At 44.0% G+C, this 24,603-nt stretch overlaps 2 protein-coding genes across 3 annotated transcripts; both read right to left on the reverse strand.

Annotated features, from left to right (window-relative positions):
- Positions 1-1,174: 1,174 nt before the first annotated feature.
- Positions 1,175-20,780, reverse strand: otud7b (OTU deubiquitinase 7B). Of its 2 annotated transcripts, none has more exons than XM_068324622.1 (12): positions 20,611-20,780; positions 8,937-9,194; positions 8,233-8,403; positions 7,903-8,130; positions 7,632-7,733; positions 7,129-7,256; positions 6,409-6,515; positions 5,999-6,126; positions 5,384-5,533; positions 4,168-4,282; positions 3,416-3,494; positions 1,175-2,653 (listed from the first exon to the last, which is right to left on the reverse strand). In XM_068324622.1, exons 2-12 carry the CDS (start codon positions 9,019-9,021, stop codon positions 1,178-1,180), a joined length of 2,769 nt encoding a protein of 922 aa, XP_068180723.1. In that variant the 5' UTR covers positions 9,022-9,194; positions 20,611-20,780; the 3' UTR covers positions 1,175-1,177. The 2 variants fall into 2 exon arrangements, with proteins under 2 accessions (XP_068180723.1, XP_068180724.1); XM_068324623.1 differs by having other exon boundaries at positions 8,233-8,481.
- A 387-nt stretch (positions 20,781-21,167) lies between these two features.
- Positions 21,168-24,010, reverse strand: rbm8a (RNA binding motif protein 8A). Its single transcript, XM_068323679.1, has 6 exons — positions 23,919-24,010; positions 23,308-23,367; positions 23,140-23,217; positions 22,779-22,915; positions 21,739-21,875; positions 21,168-21,598 (listed from the first exon to the last, which is right to left on the reverse strand). Exons 1-6 carry the CDS (start codon positions 23,983-23,985, stop codon positions 21,550-21,552), a joined length of 528 nt encoding a protein of 175 aa, XP_068179780.1. The 5' UTR covers positions 23,986-24,010; the 3' UTR covers positions 21,168-21,549.
- Between the last annotated feature and the right edge of the window lie 593 nt (positions 24,011-24,603).

Raw genomic sequence — 24,603 nt, forward strand, 5'->3', positions numbered from 1 at the left:
ACTAGGTTTATTCAATCATTCATTCATTAATAATATAAAGTAGTGGATGTCTCCAAAATCTGTTGTTTTTAATAGTACAGACAGTGTCCAACTTATGCACATAGTATATACGAACATCCGCATTTTAATAAAATGTTGTCCTCTCGGGACACTGCTGTAAAGTGTCTTATTTGTATAGAGTATTGCATGCTTAGGTTAACCAAAATAACCACTGCCTTAACGCCATCTGTTGTCGCAGAAAGAGGAAGACCAGACTAAGAAAAGAGAAACATTTACAACATTCAACACTTTGGATCGGGTTCTGGGAGCGATATCGGACGAAGTGCTACGTCATTCTGTCATCTTTGTTCTATGATGTTTGGTCAATGTCGCAAGCAATAAATCTGCAAAAAGATTCCATCTTCATTATCCATTTTATAGCTATACAATTTGGAAATGCTTTTTTAAGTGAAAATGTTTTTGCTAAAAAAAAAGATACCAGTGCAGAGCAGCTGTCTTCAATGCACGAGCCTGTCTGCGTTTGCTTTCTGTAACATTAGCACCACAGCAGCCCACAGAACGCATAAATCGGTAGCATTGTCGTTTTCGATATGCTTTTTCCCCAGGTAACGATGACACAATCATCTATTTAACAGTAGCGTCAAAATGTTCAAACACTCTTAGTGAACCAATCCAAACTTGATCGTAAAAAAGAAAAAACTAAAACTAAAACGGAGCCGAGACTCACACCTTTTCCGTTTGTGCCTGCATCACCTGACTGAAGTCGTGTGTGCGTTCTGTTAAGTGTCGATGACATGTTTGCTGCCTGCAATATACATTCTCTCCACTAGGAGGAGACAGTAGCAACGCGTTAAACTCTGATAAAAGGAGGAGAGCCTACAGCTCACACACAAACACACTCATACATGACACCTGCATAAGAGCCACAGCAAAACGTAACAGAAGTGCAGGTAGTTGACCCCAGCAGTCAGAAACTACCCCGTTTCCACTTTCACTCTCTGACGTTGTCTAATCCAACAGGAAACGACACAGCTAACAAAAAAACAAAACAAAGGGACCTGGTCGCGCCGTCCTCCCGTCTGCGGACAGGCTGATCCACCCCGCCACAATTTTTTTAAACTAAAAAAAAAAAAAAAAAAAAGGCCACTCATTAAATTCAACCTTGAGCGAGGTGCGTTCAGAACCTGTGGATGGTCGAGTCCGGCTCCCTCTTCTTCAGCTCCTCCCGGTAGCAGTAGGAGCAGTAGTTGCCCGTTTCGGGGTGTCCGTAGTAGGTGCAGCTGGGTGTCCGACAGCGGCTGGACTGCAGGCCGGCTAGACCCCCGGCACTGCCCAGGGAGTAGTGTCTGAGGGGGGGCTGCCCGCTCCGAGAGTCTACGTTGGAGTGTACGTCCCGGAATCCGTTGGTGTAACCCCCACCGGCGGTTTCAGAGCCCGGATAGTCCGGCGGGTCGAACTCGGGGGGGTACGAGGGCATGAGACGCGAGGGACTCAAGGAGGAGGGGCCTTGGGAGTTATTGTACTGGGGGTGGGAGGGAGGCTGCGTTGTGGGGCAGTGCCGGGGAAGGGTGGCGTAAGACGGGACGCCGGAGTATGAGGCAGGAGGGGTTCCCCCCGCTAGCTGGCGCCGGGTATCCATGTAGCCGTGCATCTGGAGGTGCTGGGTGAGGGGGGCGGCAGCGGGGGGCTGGCTGATGAAGGACGGCCGGGGGATGGGCACGACGGCGGAGTACATGGAGGGGCTCAACGGGGTGGGCTTGAGCGGGTTGAAGGAAGGCGATGAATTCTCCGGCAGCTCATCTTTGGCCTCGTACGACCGGTAGGTCATCTCTGCGCCGCCGGCGAGCTCCTTCTTGGGGATCTGGACGCCGTTGGTGACGCTCTTCCTCTCGGCGTCGCGCCGCTGTTGCTCCTGCTCGGCCCGGAAGCGCTCCTCTGCGTCAGTGAGGTATCGCTGGATCATCTCCTCCTGGAACGGCTGCCGGTTGCTGGTGGTGAGGAGGCTGGCGAAGATGAACTTCCGCTCGCCCTGCATGGCGGCCCGCAGGATCCCCAGGCTGACCTTGACGTCGGCGCTGTACTTGTAGGTATTGTCGCTCTCGGTGCTGCTGCCGCCGCTGCTCATGCTGCTCCCTGTTCCGTTGAGACGCTCGCTACCGGAGGACGGGGAGCCTTTCCCAGAATCCTCTGAGGTGTGGGCCGAAGGCGAGCCATCCTTGCTCCCCTTCCGACCCCTGAAGGAACCCTTCTTCTTCTCCGTGCCCTCCTGCTTGACTCCTCCGGCTCCGGCGTTCTTTCCCGTCATCAGTCCACCCACGTTTTTCTTTAGCTTGCTGCCCAGAGTCTTGCCAAAGCTGCCAAGCTTGTTGGCGACAGAATCTGCCCTCTTCTTGTCCTTGTCCTTATCTTTCTCCTTCTCCTTCTTGCTTTTGTCCTTCCCCGCTGATCCATTACTGGAGGAACTGGATGATGAAGAGGAGCCATTCTTGGCCAAAGACCCGCTTCCATTCACCGCCGAACCCGTGGTTGTGTCTCCGTTGCCGTTGGAGCTGCTGCTGACCGACTCTTTGTCGGACTCCCCGGAGTCGGGAGGCGTCCGGGCCTCCTCTCCCGCTGAGGCGGTGGGGGACTCAGGCTGGGCCAGAGGGGCTTGCTGCAAAAAGCAAACACAAAAAATGTACAACCAACCAAAGTAGAAGGACTAACAATCAGAAAATGGAATATTTATATAAAATCTAATTATGGAAAGAGGATTTTTTTTCAGACCAATTATAGAAAACATGATTTTGTTTCTAAATGTCTTTTTATACCAACAAATACTTTGGAATAATGGTAATATTCTGACTGTTTTACGTGAAAATGTATTAATAATATTACTCTGCTCTCAAAACAGGAAGCAGTTGCAGAACGACCCACTTTAACCAGTAATGGCCGACGAGCAGGACTCCATTGGTAGCATTACTAACACAGAAAAAAACCCTTAAATCATAACTGAAATGAATTTGACACAGGACATTTCTGTTTTGCACCATTCCACGTAGCTGAACAGAGCTATGAAGCTTTCCTCTCCGGCTTCCTGACGTTAGGAACGCGGCACACAAGAGGACCTTTGTGACGGCGTTCGAGTCGCCTGACTTTATGTCCTGAATAGCTCAGTGAAGTTTGTTCCACCTACACTTTGTAAAGCAGTTACACAACGGCTGGTCTGATTATTGAAAAGGAACAAAAATATTGTGTAGAATGAGTTATTCTACCTTGGCTTGTCATTGCAAAAAATCAGGGAGTCCATTCAAACTCTGAATCCTGATGTCTGAGCTTTATTCATGTAAAATAAATAAATGTACTTCTATGGATTTATTAATTTATGCATTTCTTCAAATACATCTCAGCTCAGAGGCCTGAACGTCTCCATTACCTCGCAGGGCAGAGGCAGCCAGGTGACCGTCATGTAGGTGTGCAACATCTGGAGCTTGGCCTCCAGAGAGAGAGTCACACTGAGGGGGGGGGCGGAAAGAGAGAGAGAGAAATAATGTCAAATTTCATCATGCAAAAGTCATATTTGTGGAAATGTATTTACTACTGTTGGTATTGTCGATGATATTAATTCATGTTTAAATATAAAAATACGACTGCTGCTTGATGATCACGTGTGCTAATCTAAACCCGAGGTAAACTTCAGGAAAAGACTGAACAAGACTCCGATTTAAGAAATCAATGATAATGAAGTCGATTCTCTTCTTTTATGCAAACTGAAATAAAACTAAACAAAGACTATGAGCTACTCCAAATATGCTAATCTAAATAAAATCCACAGATACTCAAATAAGTCGTCTCCTCTTTCATAAACTGACATAAACACCTTGGAAGGTTTCTATTTCTTTTTTTAAACTGAGCTGCTATTTCAGGGCCCCTTCTCCTGGTCCATTCATAGAAGGTATTTACAGATAATCTTATTGTCACTGGCACTGTCGCTAATCTGGAGTCAAGAGGTCAATCCCTCCACACACTGACACTCGACGCTGAAGGGAAAGCTGTCCGAAACGCTTGGAGGAGAACATGCAGCATGTGTGAGTCGAAATCCATCTGACCGTCACCTCGCAGAAAACATATCGTGAAATCATGTGATCAAGCAAACATGGCTGAATCCAAACCAGCAGGAGCGTGTACCTCGCCAGCCTCGTGTTGTCCGTGTCATCCTTGCCCCACTCCCAATCTTTCCCAGGGTCCACGGCAAAGTGCAGCGGCAGCATTTTGTGCTCCGAGTCAGTGAGTGGGATCACGACTGTAGGGAGGGGGGGAGGAAGGAAAAGGTATTCTCAGAACAAAGATCCATCATTCTGGATGACTCAAGATTTCAGAGAGACATCCATTCCTTTATTTTCTGTTCTGACATTCAACCCATTAGATTTTAACGTTGTTGTCGTCGGACCGAGCTGATGTTTTTAGATTGTTTAACACGTTTTACAAATATTCTGTATTTTCTCAAGATTCCATAATAGTTCCAAAGAACTGAAGTGCTTAAAGGTGAAGAAACACACAGTTTTAATCACCTTAGAGATAACTTGACTTCTGTTATCTCTGATGAACTTATTCTACACAATCAGGCTGGTCTTCCTTCCTCTTTCTTCCTTTCCATCTTAGTGTTTGACAGGTTTTTTTGCAGCTGTGTTTGAAGACAAATTAAAATTTCCTGCAATGTTCCGGCTTGACGGACCTCGTTGTCTTTAAGTCATGATTTATCTTTACTGAACTGACCGGTTCTTGATCTGACATGCGTTACCACAGGTGTTGACTACAGCTGGGGTAACACTGCTGTCGTGCCTCCCAGGCACCACGGGGTCTTTAATGAGACTGTGTGATCCTTCTCCTGTTTTGAAATTTAGTCACTGTTGGTATGATTGTAATCCAGGGTTGGGCCAGTGTAGAACATTTTAACTGGTTTGTTACGAAGTCAAATATGAGACCGGAAATCAACTTTTATGACTAGGTGTGACACTGACTCAGCACCTGTTCTCACTGAGTCCATAAATGGGAGTGTCGTTGCATCGTAAACCTGAGAGAAAATCCGCCATCGTGTTGCTTCTGCTAACTCTCTCCACCCGCATGGTCTGTTGTCGTGAAATTTAAAGAGTTTAAGCTCATGCACCAGACTGTACAGAAACCTGTTCAACCGTATTGTTCACCAATCAAACGTAGATCCCAAGAGGGATCTGTTGGCCAATCAGAGGCTGCCTTACTGTCTGGGTGTAACGGACAGCTCAGATCTCCAATATCCTCTCCATCCTGATTTACGTGTTGTGATTTGTGGCTTTAAAAGTTCAACTGCTTGAGAGAATCAATGGCTGGTCTGACGGTAATGAAGACAGATGAGGTGGAACATTACCTTGCTCTTTGGAGCTGTCTTTTTGCTCCATAGACACCAGGGCAGAGAAGTGCGCCTGGTCATACGCCAGGACCAGGGGGGAGCGATGGCACTTAGCAGCTGGCACCTCCAGCGGTAGGTAGATGCCTCCGAAGGGGATGGGGGCAAATGCTAGGAAAAGAAACACGGTCATTTAAAATGTGGAAAGTGGACCAGAGCTGATATAAGAAGTGATCTTTCACTTCCATAAAGAAATCAAACCATCATAACACCTCATCTATTCATCATTGATTAGAAAATGATTAGAAAATCAATACTGAAATATATGAGGTGTGTAAAGCAAATTAGAAGCTGCTTTATTTATGAATCTGACAGTTGTTACTTCACCGGTTTGCTTGAACGTGTGTGTGGACATCCATTCCACACAACAGAAGTGGGTCACACGGTATTGGCTGAGTTTCCTATTGTTCGTTTTTAACTTCCTTGACACGCCAGATGGGTGGCGTTTACTTCAAACAGTTCCTTGTGTAAATGTTCTACTGCAGAATTCCTTACGTGACAAAACCTCTCGGTGTCAGATTCATGATGACAAACATCAAGAAGCACAACACACGATCCATCAGTCGGCGTATTTACCCTCTCCACCGGAGTCCCTTAGCATGGTGTCGGCCACCACCACGATGGGCCTCCTGAGGACGTGAGCCAAAACGAAGACGTGGAACTCCTCTAGACTCTCGTAAACCGGTTCATCCGAGGACTCCACCCTGGAGACATCAACGGCTTTGATTAACACAACATACCGTTAACAACCAGATTGCAAAATCAGGCCTTACAAATAGATATTATCCTTGTAATAAATGGTTTTTGTATTTGCTGCTGCAATAAAACTTTAATAACTGTTAATCCCCTGATTCATTGCTTGTTAGTATAAATAGAAAACAGAAAATGAGGGGCGGCTCACGTCGCTGTCTGCTTGTGAATAAAAGCGTGTGTGACTAAGAGCAGGTCTGGTGAACAGTCCGTGCGTTGTCTGAGCAACGACATACCCACTGGTGCTGTTGGTGCTGTAGTGTATTCTAGGTTCGCTGGAAGCTAGCTTCAACAGCTCATTCCACTCTTTCTGCCACTCCTCCTCTGTGTACACCAGCCCAGACTGAAGAGGAAGGATACACACACACACACACACACACAAAAAAACACACACCGATGCCATTTAGTGAAGGAGTGTCAAATGTCACAAAAGCGTGCTCTGGCATTACAGCATCTTAACACGAGATAACACGTTGATAATTAAGTAACATAAGAAACTTAACTGGAGTTTTTACAAATCTCTTCATTGTTAACTGAGCACAAACAGACACTCATTGATTGTTTAACCTACATGTAAGAACAAAAACAAACTATTTTAATGTTTTTTTGTGCTGCCAGTGCGGCCTCATTTCTTGGTTAAGTGATTTATCGTTTGTAGGATGGGGGGGACATCTGGAAATCAGAAAACGTGGATTTCTGACAACATCTTTAACGTGTTGATAACGTGTGCAGGAAGAAGATCCTCTTTGTGTTTGTGTTGAAAGCGACTCACAGCATTACAAATTGTAATAATCGGAGTCAATGGTAGGAAGGAAAAACCGGTGCAGAGATGGTACAGATAGATAATAAAACCATCATCATTTCATCAAATGACCCTGATGAGCTACATTCTGATTGTGAGGTTGATCTTTAAATGCTCTTGTGTGTGTTGGGGACGTGCCGCCGCAGTAACGGACCTCTTTGTTCTGCTGGGTCTGCTGCCACCTCCAGCGGCGCCTCAGCGCCTCCCTCTCCAAGCCGTGATCCATCAGAGCGTACAGAGACTTCCGCAGCATCAGGTCCCGGTCATGAAAACCCCACATACCTGCATTAGACAACAAAACGGGGTCATGTGACAGGAAATACAGGTTAGATCACACTTTGTATGTTAAATAAAACGACAAGAATCTAAGGCTCGTGTGTTTCTCTCTGCAAAACATGGTAAAATAAATCAACTCTAAAGCAAAGAGCGAGAAAAGAAAAGTCTAGCAGATGAATGGCATCCCCACATTCGTCTGGGCGTTATTATTTTTCCGGTGTGTGACTCCTGAGTGGGCCATGGGGGCTATGTGAGTTTGCGCTGCGATATTATGAAATGCAATTAGTGCGTAAGCTAACAACGGAGCTCTTTAAATGAACGCTAATGGGGTGTGAGACGGCGCGGCGCTGGGGTCACGTTTAAACGGCCTGCGATACTCACCGAGCGATGCGGCGTGCAAGAGGCAATTCCCGTCTCCGCTGGTCGCCAGAGGCAGCAGGTTCTGACAGTTTGAAACCACTTTGGTCCACCAGTTGAGCCGCCCTGTGAGCAGGAAGCAGTTCAATCACCCGTTTGTATAACAGAACATTATAACCCTATATATTCTATAAATAGAAATAAACATAAGAGGTTTAAAAGATGCACATGTTGTGTCAAAACCTGATTTCCATGTTGGAACTGCATGTAATACTAATAATACAGATGTTCTCACCGGCGTGCTCCAAGGCCACCATCATCGACTGCTCGATGAGGTCCCTCTCGATGAAGCCGCGGAACTCGTCCCGGTACACGGTGAGGTCCGGTAGTTGAAAAGTGCACAGGGGCGTGTCCAGGAGCGGCTCGCTGCTGGTGCCCCCCGAGCTCGAGACGTGAGAACGCGCCAAGGACACGATGGTTGAACTGGCGTGTGAAATTCCTCTGGAAAGTCGCTTTTCCGTAGCTGTGAAAAGGATGAAGAGAGGAGTTTACGCGCCGCGCGGCTGCGAGGTGGAGTTCCTCGCAGTTTCTGATTTTGTTCGGGAGCCAGTCTGGCTGGCCTCACCTTGCACGACCTCATCTTGGCGGTGGAGGATCGGCCGGCCAACTCTGGCCATCTCCTTTTCGGCAGGCGGATACGTCCGGTCTTCTGCGAAAGGATACGTCAGGTTCCCAGCATGCACCTGTCGCAGCTGCTCAAAATCACTGAGGGCAGCAGTGAAATCCCAGTTCTTGCCTACGGACGGAGAGACGGACGAGAACATCTGTTTGAACCGCCGGGTCCAAAGTGACGAGCTGCTTCCTGTTTTTTATGCTGAGCAAAGGACGCATCCTTAATGAGCTTAAATATTTACCAGGAGTCAAAGCAACGCAGGCAGAGTTATTTCACGCGAAGGCCAACAACACATTCCTCTACCCGGGTAAATATCTGGATTTGGAGTGTGTCTGGGCTCACTGGCGTTCTGCTGTTCACTGCATTGCATTTCATTTTTAATCCATATTCTTAGCTGTAACTTGTGCTGCTGCTAGGCAACAGGAGCCCCGTTGAGTCCAGCTATACCTTTCCTCAGCGAGTGCATGCTATCCTAACCGTAACAAGCACCGACTTCAGATTGGTTGCAGCTCGTAGCATCACCAGACGCCAATTTTAGTCCCTTTTTTTATTCTTTGAGATTCGAATAAAAATAAAACAATGACTGAACTGGAAAAAAAAAAGCAAGCTTAAACCGTGTACCCTCAGAGGTGACATATTAATACACCACAACTCACCCTCTAGCAGATCTCTGGCCAATCCCGGTTCAGCTCCAGTGGAACGGACAAAGTCGGACAGGACTGCGTCCATATCCACGGTCATGTGATCATGAATTCACCAGTGTTCAGGTTGTGACCCCACAGAGGAAAAAAATAAAAAACAAATACACTGACTCTGCCCTCCCTGAATGGACAGCAAGAGAAAGGGCGAGGACGTTGGTGGGGTGGGGGCGGGGGAGTCCGGTCCTCTACCGTGTGCTACTCCACCAGCCACACCTGAAAAAAGAACAACATGAAATGAATGAATGAAACGGGCATGAATAAACACAGCAGTAGTTTCCAGTGGGTTTCACAAGAGATGACTGAGTTTTAGAGACCCACCCCCCCTTCAGTAAAACACCCCCACTCGACCTCCTTTTCAAGACGAGCCTGTTGTGGCCTAGTTGCTTTTGAACTTGACACCTTTACAGTCACCTGTCACACCCAACACAACAGCTGCGTTACACAAACCAGCCGCTCAGATTAAACCTGAAGGAGGAAAACTTGATTCTTTCTGAGATGATGTCATCAACTGATATTCAACACCAATATTTGCTTTTTATGATGCTGGCAAAATATGGATATTTTTTTGTTCATATCTTATGAACAATTAAACATCAAGATATCAGGATTGGAAATGATAGATTTGAAGTGTAATTTGACCAAAATGTTATAAATCTTAAGTAATCCTTTGACCGTTACGACACGACAAACAGTTCTTTCATCCAGAAGGACCCCATTAAAATCAATCAGGCAATTTTTGCTCTTCAGATTTCAGTGATGGATCCAAAAGAATGGAATCATCCAGGCCACTGAAATCAATAGAGACATTATGGAGGCTGAGAGGAGGGAGAGTCTGCTTTTAAGGGGCCGTGGGCACAAAGGAGTGCAATCAATGCATGGCCAGACAAAAAAATAAAAAAATAAAAGACAAACGCATCCAAGTAGCGCTGACTACAAAGATCTGCTGTAGCTCAATGGCCGAGCTGAAGCTGAAAGCTTTTAATTCAGCAGGAGTGTGAACACGATGCTTCAGTGGTGCCTCGCACGCCGGCGGGCGGCTGGAGCCTCTGCCTGGAACATCTGGTCAGCAGTAAATGGACTGTGTGTAGCACATCACCAGTCACAGGTGAGGTGACACCTGTTCATCAGACACACACACTCACACCTTCTACAGGTATAAGGCATAAATACATGTTTCATACGCCAGTAAGTGATCAATACAGGTAAATGTAAATGTAATATTTTTAGGCTAAAATGTGAAATGAAAATTCTCAGCCATTATTGTTATTAATCACTGGTGTTCGTTAATCCTCTCAGGATCTTTGTGTGATACGTTTTTGGCTAACCAGGTCGATGCAGCGGCAAACATAATCCTCACATAAACTACGATGTCACTTTTACCACAACGCGGCACACCGTCGTAAACCTAGTTCAAGAGCTGCTTAATCCAGTTCCGACTTCTCTTTTTTTTTTCTAATCTGGTCATCGACTCCCGTCCAGCCCGTGGCTCGTGTCTTGAGTCAGCGAAGACTTTTCCGCTGCGCCCGATGAGTCACGAGTTCACTCTCCTTACACCTCTCCATCGTTCTCTCGCTTCACACTCGCTTCCCACCTCCCTCTGTTTCTCCACCATTATTACGCTGCAGAGCCACGCAGGGGAAGAACAGACTTCAGCACAATGGGGCCTTTTCTAGACTGCTCTCTGGAACATCAGGTGGTCAGCACTCTCCTCTGGGGGGTGGGGTTGGGGGGTGTCTCCTCATGTAATTGCAGTTTATCAATCATATGATTATGTACACAACAACTTAAATGTTCTATCGACTGAGGGGAACGCATATGTATAACCATAGGGTGTAAAGGCACACCCACTGCAGACAGAGCGGGACTGAATATATTCTTCATATATATAAATATAGAACACGGCATCAAAACCTCTAAGGACCGCATCGGAGTGAGTGTGGCGCCATAACACCAGTATCTACAAGAAAATGCACCATTCGGAAAAACTGCTTTATGGTGTTTTTCCTTCAGTGAGTCTGATATGAATGCGAGCTGTAAACAGAACTACGGATGTGGACAGCCTGCAGTAAAACGTCAACACTCACAATGAAAGACTGAACTGTGCGTGACCTGCATTATTTGTGTTGGGTTTCTCAATTGGGTCAACGTGAGTCACCTGACCTCTATGGCCTGCAAACTGTACTGAATGTGTGAGGTAATGTGTGTAAAGAATTGCAAATTTACTGAATGAAAGAAGGTGAACATTACTGATATTTAAACTCCAACTTGAAAAAATTAAGAAAATAAGTATTGATTGAGCAGATTCAAGAGTGGAGGAAACGGCTGCGGAAGAAAAACTTAACTCTTTTCCGCGAATATTTAATGTATTCTTGTGGTTTGGTTTCGCGGTGACACAAAGTACTAAACAAGCGATGATGCCAGACATAAAACCTTTAATTAAACTGTGACGTTTTCACGTGAATAAGAACCGAGGGAGATGGACAGAAACACTGTTGTGAAATCGACCTTTTCCTGTGAATCTATGCTGATGATTCTACTTAAAAAAAACACTCATGAACACAAAAGAGGATCATTTCAGGGTGTATAAAGGAATGGTCTTAGCTTCTGTTTAAACTAAGATCATTAGCTTAAACAAGCTCAGGTTTCTTAGTACACATTTAATTAGGGACACTTTGAATAAACTACTTATTATTGTGTGACAAAAGAGGAAGTCGAGGGGAAGTCCTCTGCAATCTAAAATAAAGTACATATTACTTTAGAACATTCATCTAGAATGTTCTAAAGTAATATGTAATTTTGGATGTATGACTTAAAGTCAGTCACCTTTACAGGGAAAACTTCCTTTTTTTTTAACATTAACTAAACAGTCTCCACGCCCCGGGTTCAGGTTATTACTTCTGCATTGTGACACATGGCGATAAACAAGACAGATAAAAACAGATTGACTCAAGCAATAACAGCCATAAACTATGAAAGTGTGATTCCACAGAAATCACAACTGAAGAAAGTAATTTGGTAACCATTAGTGAAAAACAAATAAATGATAAAACTTGGAATGTTTGTTGGAGAAAGACTGAATTATTTGTGCAGAAACTAAACTACTGATTAAATGATAGCAAACTGATAGTAAAACGATGATGATGATGATGATGATGATGACATTTCATGCTCTTTAATTTTTTTTTACTCAGTTTGACAGAATTGACCTGTTAGTAGTCGACAGAACGCTCCAGTGAAGGAACCCCCCCTGTGAGGATTACTGACTACCGTGAGCAGCAGCGATGCTAACACGGGCTCGTCGGTGATTTGTGTCCGCGGCGGCTGAGCTTTTGTCTGGCAGGAGGGCTTACGTAACAAGAGCTGCTGACAACACGTGGGCGTCGAGCTGAAGGCTGGGGGGTGGGGCGGGGGGATACGGCCTGGATCACCAAGAGACAAGAGAGGTCACCCAAACCCACTGCGACGGCCCTCGGTGGGCTGTAAAGGTTGATCCACTGCTGGGATTAGAAGCGGTTTGTTTTGGGAAACGTTTAAATTGGGTTTTGTCGTCGTCGTCTTTGTCGTTTCGCGGTTCTGACATTCCGTTATCAGCCTAGAGCCAGGCCGCTACCTGCCGGTCCCACTAACCAAGATAAGAACCATAAAGACAGGCACACAAAGGGCAAGACAGAACAACAAGGCCTTTAGCGTGCGTGGGACGCTAGCCCTCTAAAGGCTACAGCGTGGTTCATTGTGCATGCCGCTCATGTACGCTAACGTAATATGGCATGACCTAAATCATAAAAGCACCAAGAGCAGTGTCCTTTTAAGATATGGACCTGTGGTGACCTCATAGATATTAACACGATCCAATAAACCGGACCCTCGTGTAAACATTTTCTAACTGAACGACCCACAATAGAACTGGCCATAAAACTCGGATATCTGATTCTCATGCATTATTAAATGTGCAATAATCCTTTTTATGGCTGCTGTTGGAGATAATTGCCATTGGCCCAGGCCAATAATCAAGAAATGCCTTCAGAAACTCTGAACGTGTAGCTGCAGCAGAACGCTATAAAACATAAGTTTCAAAATGAATGAAACAAGACTATGAAACTCCTTCTGTCAATATTTACCTGCGTTTTCTCAGTTATTAGTTAGTTGTCTTTGTTTCCGGCCTGACTGAGACTAAACTAAAACTGGAAAAGGTACCATAGGCTATGGATAGTAGGTTAGCGCGTCTAGATCGGTAGATTCACCACTTCCTGTTGGACTCACTGAGGCGACACTCGCCCAGAGAGAAACACCTCGTGACGACCTCAGCCGAGGAAGACTTGGACTTCACCAAACAAGGAAGGGGGGTATTTCCACTTCCATTTTGACAGTGATGAACGCCGTGTCTGTAAATGTGTAAGCTCTATTTTAGTTCCATCACGGCAATACTTCCTGTGACCTCAGAAGAAGAAACACGCCCTGAAAGCGTTGCAGGACAATGAGTAATGAGAAAGAAAATGAGTCAACAAGGAGAGAGGGATGAATGGCTGCTGGGTCACATCCCTGGTTTACGAAAAGATTCAGTACAACTACATGGGTTGTTAAGAGTTTATTAAATGGCATTCAACAATAATGAACCATCAACAGTCATAACAGATGAATTAAAAGCTTCTGAGAAAATAAATCCCACCCAATCGTGACATATTACTTCATAAGAACATCCGTAATGATATCTCCAAGCCGGGCCTAATGACGTCTGTTTACACGTTTAGTGTTTAGACTACAGGCGTTTCTCTGTTTTCCTTTAAACTACACTTTCTTGTCAGGTTTTTTTTTTTTTTTCCATAAAGAGTCTAACAATAGTGGTGGGTGAGCCGGGAACAATCAATCACGGTCAACTCCTCGCCGCTTGCAGAAACCAGAGGAAGAAAAACAAAGGTGTGGTGGGACGGCGGTCCTTCAGCGGTGTTTATCAGCGCGGTGCTGTAATCTGGTTACCGACTGAGCTCAGTCAGCCTACACTGACTCATTACATAACAGCTACAGCTGGGAAGGAGGCTGATCGCTGCCTGGCTGAGGAATGGAGGAACCGGGGACTTCTTTCAAAAGTTCCTCCCAGCTGAACGAAGCAGAACAAAAACGCCACTGCGCGTGCGCCGAGCAAAAAGAATCGCTGCTCTGGGAAGCAATAAACGCAAAGGAGGTTAAAAAAAGGAGACAACAAAGGGATAACCAGTGAACAGCCTTGGGCAAGGTCATGTAAATGTGTTGCTTAGTCAAGCTTTGGATAATTCTGCAGGTCTCGGATATGCCTGGAGTCATGTTAACAGAGCAACGCGTTTAAAGAACTATTACAGCATACAAAATAAATTTAAAAATCCAAAGATATCTCAGGAACTTTCGTGATTTTCTGCAACATCAGTTGCAACTGGATGCATCGTATGATGACTTGTAGCACACAAACTAATTCCACAATAAGAATGCATATAATAAACAAGAAATGTATAAACCTCTGGGATTATTTAAAGGCCCCTGCACAGCACAGCTTTCTTAATGTAACATATAGTGATGAATAAATCATTATTAACTTTATTAATTAAAATTCAGTCAGCTTCCTATTGTGAGACATTAAGTCCTGCTTTGCTTTTAAACTCCAGCCTCACTAATCCACCTCTGCAGATGAGCAGATGTTCCAGACCACTAATAAGGGAGAAAAAGGATGCTGTCAGCTCCCATCGCAGAAATCAATACTGTAAACTAAGGGGGGGGGGTGTGTATGACCATTCCCCTAGACAAAAGGAAATATACTAGTAAGCTGGTTATTGGTGGAAAAAAATCAATGAAACCCACTGAACTGTGGAAAACAGAGCGTCTACAGAGCTGAGGCGGACATGTGAATTTATAGAAACCAGTGAAGTGTTTCCATTCCATTAGCTGATAAAATGTTTCTTCATGTGATTAGCAGAGGAAAGATGTGGCTACAGATCACCTCCATGCTACGAGGATGCCAAAACCTGTTCCAGGAGAATCATCAGCGCTCTAAAGGATTAGATTTTTACCGTGGAAACACGCACATTCCAGCCCTGATGAAAGCTTGACCATCAGCTCTGTGTGTGTGTGTGTGTGTGTGTGTGTGTGTGTGTGTGTGTGTGTGTGTGTGTGTGTGTGTGTGTGTGTGTGTGTGTAATGGGTAAGACAACACCAGCCTGCATGCACACACAGCTGATGTCAGAGATTCCACACGGTGCCTGCCCTCTGGAGCCGGTCTCGTCCAAAAGCTGCCCAGTCATCACACAGAAATTTGCCAAGTCTCCTTCCCTCTTGTGACCCCCCCGACCCCAACCACCCCAACCCAGATCACACTCGCCAGATCAGAGACATCCAAACCAGATACGTGCAAATCTTTTCTCCATGTGCGCTTGACGTCAATTAAGGGGATAAATGGTTATGGAGTTCCTTCATGAGGAAACGGGCCTGGAGAGTCTGTCCTGACATCAGCAGTAAGACCTGAGCACGCACCGTCAGACCAGCTTCCCGTTTTAGATCGCCTAAAATAATGTGTTTACAATCACACTTTAAACATAGAAACGCACAATGTGGATTTCAAAATCAGCTACCCTACTCAGTTATATCACAAGTTATATATTGTGATGAAAATATCATTTGTGATCGATACCCTACTTCAGCCCATCTGATATCCACTGGAATAAAATCCTACCAGCTGTCTGAAGCCGACTGAAATGGCCATTAGTACTAAGCGTTTACCCTTGTGTCTGAGAGCTGATGTCATGGTGTAGCAGAGGATGAACCTCAGATCTTCCCCTAGAATGATGTGCAAGGCTGATGCACTCATTTTATTAGTCAGAGCTTGTTCACACTTTAATTTTAGAACAAAACTTCATGCCATCACCAGACGTCTTTGTTACTAGGAATAAAGAGGCTCAGGCTCACAAGTGGATCTACTTCTTTCATTGTGATTTTTTAGCAGAGTAACATCTCAAGATGTATTTTCTTCCTTTCCTTTGTGGACGTCTTTAGCGGTGGTTTGTTGCGCGCTCTGTTCACGCCAGCCTCAGCGGTTCCTGGTCTGCCCCCGGGGGCACGTCACTGCAGCCAGGAACAGTAATCACTAGTCAAGGAGTGCTAATTAACAACCACATGAATCAGGCTATTGTAAGGAGGGCTGCAGGGAACCATAAGCAGCATTCCTGCATTCCACTTAGACCACATTGCACTGTGCACAGTATCAGCGCAGTGAAGGCCTGAAACAGCATAAAATGTAATGAGGGTGTTTAGTCTTCAAAGTGAAGGAAATGGAAGCTAATCTGTGATCAATGCAGACATTAGATTAGAGATGTGCATCCAGGTTAAAGTGTTGTTTTGTCTCTGAAGGTCGGCAGTAGGGTGAAGTGATCCACGGGTGAGTTTTAGGAGCGGCCAATCTAAACTCCACACTGCAGGTGAGGAGTCACAGAGTCAAGGATGAAAACTTATTTCATTGTTTAGCCTTTGGGAAGCGACGCAAACCAGACAGGACATTCAATCCATAGGGATTACAGAATTAACAAAGATGATGAAAACGATGCAAATGTGAAAATTAAAAGCGTTTCAACGCTACAGGAAGTCCATGCGTGTCAAAAAGTATGGAGCTGTAGTTAACACCCATCAAGGAAATAATCATTCAAATTGTCAGTAAAACGTTCCTTCTTAGTTGAAAATACATTGTGTTTTATTACACTGGTACATAATGTCTGGTGGGGGAATGGTGGCAAAATATTCTTTTTGCTTAGTGTGCTAACACTACCCTTATTATGACATAATTTGCCTTGAAATGAACAGAAAGACGACTTAATTTAGATTTTTTTCCTTGAGTAATAAGAGACACAAATTTGAACCTCATTATTTTATATACACTATTGTAAAAAAAAAAAAACGGATGCGAGAGAGAAAGTTGTTAAAAGCTAAAAGGCCTAAGTGATAAGAGATACAAACTTGAGATAAGACACGCAGAAACACACTAACTCAAACGTTCCTACTTCCTGCTACATCAGCTTTAATGCGACTCCGCCCGAGCCCAGCTGGGTCTAAAGCCGGCGGCTCAACGGGCGGCGAGTGCTCATGTGAATCCCCACGTGCTGCGGGCCGGGCCCTGCACTCCGCTTCACGTCACACTCAGTGTGACGTCACCGGGGCAACAGGCTCCTCATCAGGAGCCGTGTGAGATTACGCCTGCTGTTGTGGATCAACAGGGCAGGGCGGCAGGGACTGATGTCTAGTCTGCACAGGACACTACACTGTTTTCCACAACATTAAGCAACAACTACGCCTCCTTGTTCACCTGCTACTAGACCTGAAAACACACACGTCCCATTCAGAGGGACATTCACATTTTGGTTGCTTGAGTTGATGAATTCACAAGCTATCGCCACTTTTAGAGTTACCAATATAATCCCATCTAATCCTCCTCCGGAGACGCTGCTAGGGGTCGAACCAGCCAATGGCAGAACCAGCTGCTTTCTGTAGTTTCCTTTCTTGTCTTACAATACACTTTATTCTCTATTTAAATTAAAATTTTCATATTCATGACAATAATTCACAAAGCAAACTCACAAGATTGAGAAAACACAACAGCTATTGTTCAGAAGTAATGTTATTCCAACAGCTGGAGGACAAAGATGAGCCGCAATTCATGACAGGGTGAATAACGTTGTGCCAAATGAAAGCGTTCCCTAGATTTCCTCCATAAGGAAAGTAAACAGAATGCACTTAGCAACTGTGGCGAGGAAATGCTGTCCTTTAACAAACGGAAGCCTCTGAAGAGCTGGACAGCAGATGGGGGGGGGGGGTGGTTTGCCCCAAGGTGTCAGCTGGTGGCAAGATTTAAGTAATGCAATTACTATCAATTTAGTTTCCATCTAAATATTGATCATAAATTGATTTTCCTCAATGACAGCATCGACATCTGTATCGTTCATCCAGCTTCACCTCCAGATGAAGCCGACTGGATATGATGCTTGTTCGTGAACCTATTGTACATGAGTTTATTAGAGCTAACACTCTGCTTGATCCTGATTGTCGTGTATTCTCTGACTAATTTATAATCCCAAAGCATTAAGTGCAGGCCTGCTGTGGACAACATGCCGAGCAGCTAGTGGCGCCCAGGTAAACACCTCACTTCCAGGTCTGTGCCCCGCCCCGACACAAACAGCCCTGGGCACTGGTTGTGTCACAAGGCTGGCAAGCCACCCGCTATGCTAGCGAGGGTGGGGCTCCAGGAGTTTTCCGAGCCACTGTTTGGACACAGAGGCCTCTTGAAGACAAGCCACCTATTGATCCCTGTCTCTCTGTGGCTGTGTGGGGAGAGAGAGGTAGTTTTTTTTTTGCTCTCATATCAGATGTGTTTCTGTCTTTTTGAACAACAACACTCACAGATAAGGACACGGATGTGGGCGTGAGGTTTACGATGTGTGTACTTTATCGTGACAATAATGAAGGCTGTGAACTCTCCTAAAACAAACAGGTGCCAAGCTCAGCTACTGATTTACTGCCTCCTTCTTGCTGTGTGTAAACTGCAAATTGACATCTGCATGTATACTTAACATGAAGGTCACGTGTTTGTCCTATTAACCTGAAGAAGCACTCTGCTTTTTACTTATTAATCTAACCGTTCTAGAGAGAGACCCTATGGGAAAACCTCTGAAGCCAAATGGGTCTGACTCAGAAACTGACACTGCATACCTGATGCGCGCGCGCGCGCAAACACACACACACACACACACACACTTACACACACTTAGTGAGCAGCTGTTGGGGAGCCCGGCAAGAGGTGGATTTAAAAATTCATACCCTCTGCGTTGCAAACAGGGTGGAACACCTTGTGAAACACTTATTTCACCTCTATGGCTGTAAATTCCAAGATATCCCCCACAAAAACAGAAAACAAGTACTGTAAATAAAACCATATTAAATTTTTGACAAGGACATTAGGTAACTCTACACCTGCGAGAGAGAGGAAATACTCCTGTCTAAACGTGTTTGCAGCATACAAGTCTGCCACTAATTGCACTGACATCAGGGCTCGCAACCACAATCATTTTTACTAAATTATGTTCCTCAGGCATTCAAGGCATCTACATACATACAATATGAGAAAACAAAAATAATCTCACCATTTATATTCTTCTGACTGCTCTTCTGTTTTGTAAAAACAGAAATCCCTCTCCAGACATTTTTCCTTCCAAACCCAGACAGCTTATGAAGAGCGTAGCTGTACTCAAATCTATATTCCTAGCAGTGTAAAGAACTTGACTGACAGTGAAAGCTCACGCACTCTTGCAGAGATTAGACATCAGGGTATGAAAATGCATGACGGTTTCACGGAACTGAAGTGGAAGAAATGAATTGTCTACAGAGATATGAAATGCATAAACACATGACTGACTGGAGGTTGGTAGACCAGACAAAAACAACGGTCAAAATGAGGATTCAGCAGGTGTGTTGTTTATTTTCCCAGGTGCCTCTGACCAAGTCTTTTGGGTTACTGTTTGTCTTGCACTTGGAACAAGTCTCTGCACAGCTAGAATGAATGTTTGCAGGTGGAAGGACTCTCTCTAATTTACACCAAGCATCTCCAAACAGGAGCCGGTCAGCTTCACAAAGTGAAGTCTGTGCAGACTGCCTGCTGCTGTCTCTGCAAACAAAAAGGGACTACAAACACTACAACTTAAATAATTCAAAGCAAAGTGTAATGCAATCCATTGTGATCGTGCCCATGTTGGAAAAGACGGGAAATAGCCGTCTTGCCCTTCACAATGCCTGCTTTTAGACGGGAATGCTGCTCCGTTCTGTATATAAAAAGGCACAAATATCGCATGAGAACATTATTCCGCCTTTAATCCGGAACACTGAAGCAGATCACCAGCTATCTGTGACTCCAGCCGAGCATATCTGTCAGTAAGGTGTGACTTGAGTCACTATGTTAACCACTTACTGGTAACTTGCTGGAAACCAGTGGTTTCGATGGGATGGGAGCCCAGCGCTTAGCCGGCTCTTTAATTAAATGTTTACCTCACACATGCAGAGTATAACCGCGGTCTGTGGATCGTGGATCGTGACTGTCAGCTATGCAATCCCGTTACAAAAATACAACTCTTCCAAAGGTCAACATTGAGGCGCAACTTTATACAGAAATGCTGGAAACGCACAGCCCTGGTAGACGAGTCAAAGCTAATGCAACCACATTTTGTTGAAGCAACCTGCTTGCTGCGACATTTACATGCAATTGAATTGTAACGATGAAGGTTTGTGCAAAAGTAACGACTGTAACTCACCTATTACGGATGCGACTATTCTTTGGAATGAAATGTCTGCCGACAATACACATGCTTACATAAACGCGTCTGAGGCGTTCAAACGCATGGGCATCATGCAGCGTTCACGTTCAGCAACTTTATTGCCGTATAATTCACTAATTTACGACCCCCGTTGATAAACTGACACATTTGCATAGAAGTTTATCGCATAGACGGTGCTTATCTCTGAAAAATACAGACCGAACCTGAACATTTGACGAGCAAGTGGCTACTTCCAGCCTGGCTAAGCAGCAGCTAGGGCTAGCTAGCGCTAGAAGCAAGAGTATCCCTTTACTGCTTACCGTGAGCGGCCTCGCAGATGTTTTTTCATCGTCCCATTTAGTTTTCCAGCGTGTTCCAACATGTGAAGACCGCATTCAAGCCTACAATCAACAGCTCCTAACTTTTTATCATCTTCATAGAGCGAAATAAGCTTAAAATCCCAACCGGGACCACAGCCGACAAAGTAATTTCTCCACCACTTACAACAACAACGTCAACCAAAGGTTTAGACCCGCCTGTAACAAGAATTAACCAATCAGACTGGGGAGCGTAGCTCAATGACAGATGTAAGATCCAATGAGATTTCTCCAGCCGAATGACTGATGCTCCCAAATAGAGTAAACACCAAATGAGAGCGTCAGCGTCCACAACATTTACTCGCCAATTGGTTGCAGAAAATTGAAGGGCAAGGTTTTAACCCAAGTGGCCTATGAGTGCTGCCCTGAGTTCAGACTGACAGGTGCTTTGTCGCTGACAAAATTGTCGCGGTGGCGTCATCGCTTGGGTGAGGTCATCTCAAATGACCTAGAGCCTACGTCATTGGCAGTGCTAAATAAAACACACAATACGTCACAAATTCACCTTTAAGTGTTTTTTATTTATCCCAAGTTATATTTAAAAAAAACAAAAAAAACAACCCAGCACAATAAATTGAACCTACACTGAGCAAACAGGTACATTTTGAGGGAATTATCATAAACAAAAAACAACAGTGGTGTTGAAAGTAAAAAAGTTTCATTGACAGAGCTGAATAAAAATCCTTCCTGCGTTGTAAGAAATTTACAAAAAAACATTAAAAATGTTGCAGTTGGCCAATTTAGTCTTTTGCTGTCTTCTCTTAAGAGGCACAATTTCTTAATTGAATATTGTGGACAAACACTATAAAGTTAGCTTCTTATGAGGGAAAGAAAGGATTATAAGCTGTTTGACAACTCCTCCAGCCAATGATGACTGTAATCTCAACGCCGCCTCCTGTCTGGGCTTCTGCTGCGTCTCCGACCGCCAGTCCTGTGAAAAACCATGTAATATTTATTAAAACAAAATTATCTAAAAATTGAAATCAATTAATATCACATTAATTTTAAAGTGTAAATTCCTTCAGACTATGAGAAAACCCCTTTTTGGACTGTTTCTACCATTACACTGACCTCCTCTTGTTCTTGGGGGGACCTCTGACAAATCCCCAGTCAACGCTGATCGGCTGTCCCATCATGTCCTGACCATTGAGTCCTTCCATTGCAGCCTGGGCCTCTTTATATGTCTCATACTCCACCAATGCATATCCCTATGGACAGTTTTAAGTTCATAATCCGAGTTACTGCAAAATAGTTTATTATTCAAATTACAGCAGAAAACATTGATACTTATAGCTCAATAATTCCAAGGTCTTCAGGCAGCTGAACTCAAATCACAACGGGATCAATGGGCAAACAAATGTTGAACTTGAAAAAACGGAATCAACACTACAGGCTTTGTTATTGAAGAGTACCTCAGGAAACCTCAACAGGAGATCAAACAGTCTTCCTGTCCTTGTTTATAATAACTGTGCATTTGGTGCTGTAGGTGACGTAGGGGGGGACATAAAACAACAATGGTGACAGGTATCAAATATCTGAATAATCCTATGCAAACCTCAAGCCTTGTACACATATTCTCCGTTAGTACTTGCATTTTTACTTGCTATTTCTATATCCGTTATCACAGTTTTAGCTGAGGATAGTCACTCCATCTTCTTATACTTGTATTTTTACACATTTGTAAATTAACAAAAACTCACAAAATTTCTTTTGATTGTAAAGTAATAAAAGTCTTAAAAAGCTGAGCAATGATATAAGACTATTTCAATATCATTGTACCTGTAAATACCAGCAATTCTCTGTTCATGTGAAATGACTGTAGAACTCTGACCTGACTTCACATTTAAAACTCTACTGCCACCACGTGGTTCACTGTAGAATAAATGCAATATTATATTCATCCTGATCTTCCGGCTGTTCAACAAAACGCACCTCTACCTGACACTTATATTACTTGACTATAGTGTGATTCAAATAAACTAAGGGAGACAATCGTTTTTAACATTTGGAAATTTGTCAGATTAGATCCAGAAAAAAAAAAAAGGAATGGGATGTCTGTTGTAAAGTTGACATTCACAGCATGTCACTTAGCAATATGTTTATGTTCTCACCTTGAGGTACCCTGTTCTGCGGTCTAGGTTGAGATGCAGATTTTTGATCTCCCCAAACTCTGAGAACTTGTCATTGATGTCTTCCTCTGTGGCTTCTTCATGTACACCAGTCACAAACAGGATCCACCCCTCCACAGCTGTAACAAGGGGAATACAGGGAAAGGCATCAGAGCTATAATAACAGTATAACTTATAATAATAACATTAATAATAATTGCTTCCCTTTCAACATGGTAAACTAACAAGATGACTAAAGCTAGATTAATTACACTATTCAAGTCTATACCAATCAATCACAAAGCTATACTGACATTATTCTAAGAGATTTAAAGTAGATCTTAAATACGGCCAGAACACTTACATCTCTGGGGGCCTGGCTCATCTCCATCCTGCTCCACAGTGTCATAATCCTCCTTTACTCTGGACCTGGCTCCCTCATCTGGGAGCAACAAACAAAAATGTTTAACACTGATAACAAAAACTTCATAATGCTTCCATATAAGTCGACATTAGAGCAGTGGAAACTCACCTGAACCAAACCCACGGCCTTTCCTCTTCTTGGCTTTCTCCTTCAACTTATGGATGCTCTCTGGGAAAGGAGAGGTGTTAGCATGAGGTAGAACTATATCGATGACAAGACTTAGTTGTTAAATTTAGTTTAACAACTAAGTTAGCTATTTAGCAAAAGTTTTTGAATTCTGAAAGTTGTTCATGTAGTCAACATTCTAATTTAAACATGGTTGTTTGTATGCGTGACGTTAAGAGCAGCTCAGTGAGCAAGACTCGACTAGCATGCTAACAGAAACGGCGCTAACAACAATGTTAAATGTAATCCATGTTAAATATTAAAATCTAATTTAAACGCAAATAAAAATTAAAAAGTGACTTTTGTTCATGTGTAGTGTTAGTTACCTCTAAATCCAGCTTTAACCACGGCACGGTTAACTTACAAATAGCGTTTGAATGAACCATCAATGCGTTGTTAGCTACCTATTAGCTTGTTGGCACTTCTGAGGCCTACTAACCACGTAGTCGCATTTTCGTCTATTTTGATGTAAACGTTATACTTCAATATTTAAGTTGCCTGAGAACCGATGTCCTTGACCATCTGCGTCAAACATTCATAAATATTGCCATTACCGTCACCATCTTCATCCATAGGAAAGTCCTCGCCTCCCGCCTCATGAAGGTCCAGCACGTCCGCCATGATGCCTGTGTGTGAGTGAGCTGCTGGCCAGCGTGACGTAAGTACGTAAAGACGTGAGGGTTTGCGCGCGTTGCCAGTTCGCGTAGGGGTACGTAACTAAGGTAAACAATCCCACAATGAAGTCACAGTTGAACGACCAGAAAAAGTTTAAATGTTTTTCTAACTGTTAAATGGGAGAGGTTCTTGTGGGACCACCGAGAAGGTCTTTATTTAAAATAAATAAATAAATAAATAAATAAATAAATAAATAACAATAAAAGTGAAACAATAATAATTAGCGGACTCGGGATTGGAGAACTATTTCCTGTAGGTTTGATCGACAGGCCAATTCTCAACTAATTGTTTTACTTTGTCATCGTTTGAGGGTGATTACGTGAGGAGAATTCTTGAATTTGAGTATCTGATCAATGTCCCAGTCAGGTCAACAAAAGCAACAGGATGACCACCCATAATTCCACGCGCATAGTACTACAGTATTTTCAAATAACTACTTTGACCAGCAGATGGCGCTCATGTATTCATGTAGGCTCTGCTGTCCCTGCTGGCCATTGAATCTAGAGAGCAGGACATTTCTTCAGTGTGGTAGTGAACTAAGACACTGATAGAAAGGCCTGAGAG

This window comes from Antennarius striatus, chromosome 9, assembly GCF_040054535.1.
Source record: "Antennarius striatus isolate MH-2024 chromosome 9, ASM4005453v1, whole genome shotgun sequence".
Lineage (NCBI taxonomy): Eukaryota > Metazoa > Chordata > Actinopteri > Lophiiformes > Antennariidae > Antennarius > Antennarius striatus.